The sequence below is a fragment of the Phalaenopsis equestris genome, unplaced genomic scaffold (genome assembly GCF_001263595.1).
Source record: "Phalaenopsis equestris unplaced genomic scaffold, ASM126359v1 Scaffold000399, whole genome shotgun sequence".
In the NCBI taxonomy this organism is placed as follows: Eukaryota; Viridiplantae; Streptophyta; class Magnoliopsida; order Asparagales; family Orchidaceae; genus Phalaenopsis; species Phalaenopsis equestris.
Genome location: NW_018164841.1, coordinates 1,506,546 through 1,508,065, shown reverse-complemented (window position 1 = coordinate 1,508,065; position 1,520 = coordinate 1,506,546). Strand labels below are relative to the sequence as shown.

The window sequence follows — 1,520 nt, the reverse complement described above, 5'->3', positions numbered from 1 at the left end:
TATATGTATATATCACTTTAGTGTCAAAAGCACTTCAAAGCACATGCATGAAATTTTTTTTTTATTATTTTCGACAAGTTAATATCAGAGGAACATATATATGATTTAGAACTTTGAGTGTTATATAAATAAGTATGAACAGTTGTGTTCCTCTATAATTTATCTAAACTAAGTTATTTTTCCTCATTGAATAATATAAAAGATAAAGATCTAACTTTTAAAATCTCAGAAAAAAAATATAATTGCATTCCATATAACATGAAGATAGCCCACTGATGAAATATAGAAAGATTCTTCTTTTTATATCATATTGAGTGACAGAGGGAGCTTCCTTTTGAGTGAAGTATAAGCCGCATCAATTGCTCCACCTATTAAAATCAACCAAAGCCATCCCTTTCCCAAAGTCATTCTCTCTCTAATTGAAAAGGATGGAAACTCTCATCCTCCTCGTCCTCTGTTCATCGCCGGTTTTCATCTCCCTTCCGCCAGCAAGCGCCAAACTAGCCGCAGTAATCAAGGACGACCAGACATTGCCGGCAGCGCCACCGAATGTCGCCTGCTCAATGTGCTATTACTGCAACAATCCATGCCTTCCACTCCCATCTCCTCCACCGCCGGTGATCGCGTCTGCTCCCCTCCGCCTCCTCCCCCGCCGTCTCCGCCACCGCCCGACCCACCCTCATCTGACTGTCCGCCGCCGCCGCCGCCCCCCCGACGCCTAACTTACCGATCTATTACTACTCTCCGCCGCCGCCAACATCGTGGCAGCCATCAGGCGGCTCAGTATACGCTCCCCCGCTTCAGCCGGACGTCGGCGGCGGATCCATTTGCGGGAGTTGTAATGCTTACGGCGGAAGCGGTTACCAAACTCCGCCGCCGCCGAACCCCATTCTGCCGTACTATCCGTTCTATTTTTACAGTCCACCTCTCGCAGGGGAATCCGCTGGGAACCGTCGGTGGATGCCTCTGCGTTATTGCTCCCCTGTTCTGCTTCTTTTTCTAGCGTTTTTCTTCTCTTAATTGATATTATGACTGTTTTTTCTTTTTCATAAGAGAAGAATGGAATGATTCAATTGAAATTTTCTTAAGCGTGTAGCTGTAATTTTTTTTAAATATTTTCTAAAATAAAGTTGAAATTTTTGAATAAGATGTAAGCGTTTTGCTTTTACTTTTAAGCAAGAGATAGGGGTGTAAACGAGCTGAACACAAGCAAGGCGAGACTCGACTCAAGGCGAGGTTCAGCTCGTGTTCGGCTTGTTTATATTTCAAGCTAAAAAAGTGTCTTTGTGCTCGGCTCGTTTGCTTACCAAGCCGAACAGAAGCCGTTCACGAACGAAGAGTCGTTTTGACAACCCTAATTACGTAATCATAAGATGTTAAAGATTGGGGCAAGATTTAAAACATCTTTTGAATCTAATTTAACAATTTTTATTTTATTTTCTTAATTAATACTTTTAGTTAATTATAAATCCTTGTAGCCTTGTATTCAATTAAACTTTTTAAAAATACTACTTATCATA

General features: G+C 41.4%; 1 protein-coding gene across 1 annotated transcript; it reads left to right on the top strand.

The window, feature by feature from the left end:
* Positions 1-428: 428 nt before the first annotated feature.
* Positions 429-1,087, top strand: LOC110026728 (extensin-2-like). The gene is made up of 2 exons (XM_020727808.1): positions 429-625; positions 687-1,087. Exons 1-2 carry the CDS (start codon positions 429-431, stop codon positions 1,018-1,020), a joined length of 531 nt encoding a protein of 176 aa, XP_020583467.1. The 3' UTR covers positions 1,021-1,087.
* The last annotated feature ends 433 nt before the right edge of the window (positions 1,088-1,520 follow it).

What these genes read in the sequence shown, in the direction of transcription:
- LOC110026728 (XM_020727808.1), top strand. Translation starts at nt 429, where the DNA reads ATGGAAACTCTCATCCTCCTCGTCCTCTGTTCATCGCCGGTTTTCATC. An exon ending in CCTCCACCGCCGGTGATCGC is followed by an intron (nt 626 to 686) that starts GTCTGCTCCCCT and finishes CACCCTCATCTG; the next exon opens with ACTGTCCGCCGCCGCCGCCG.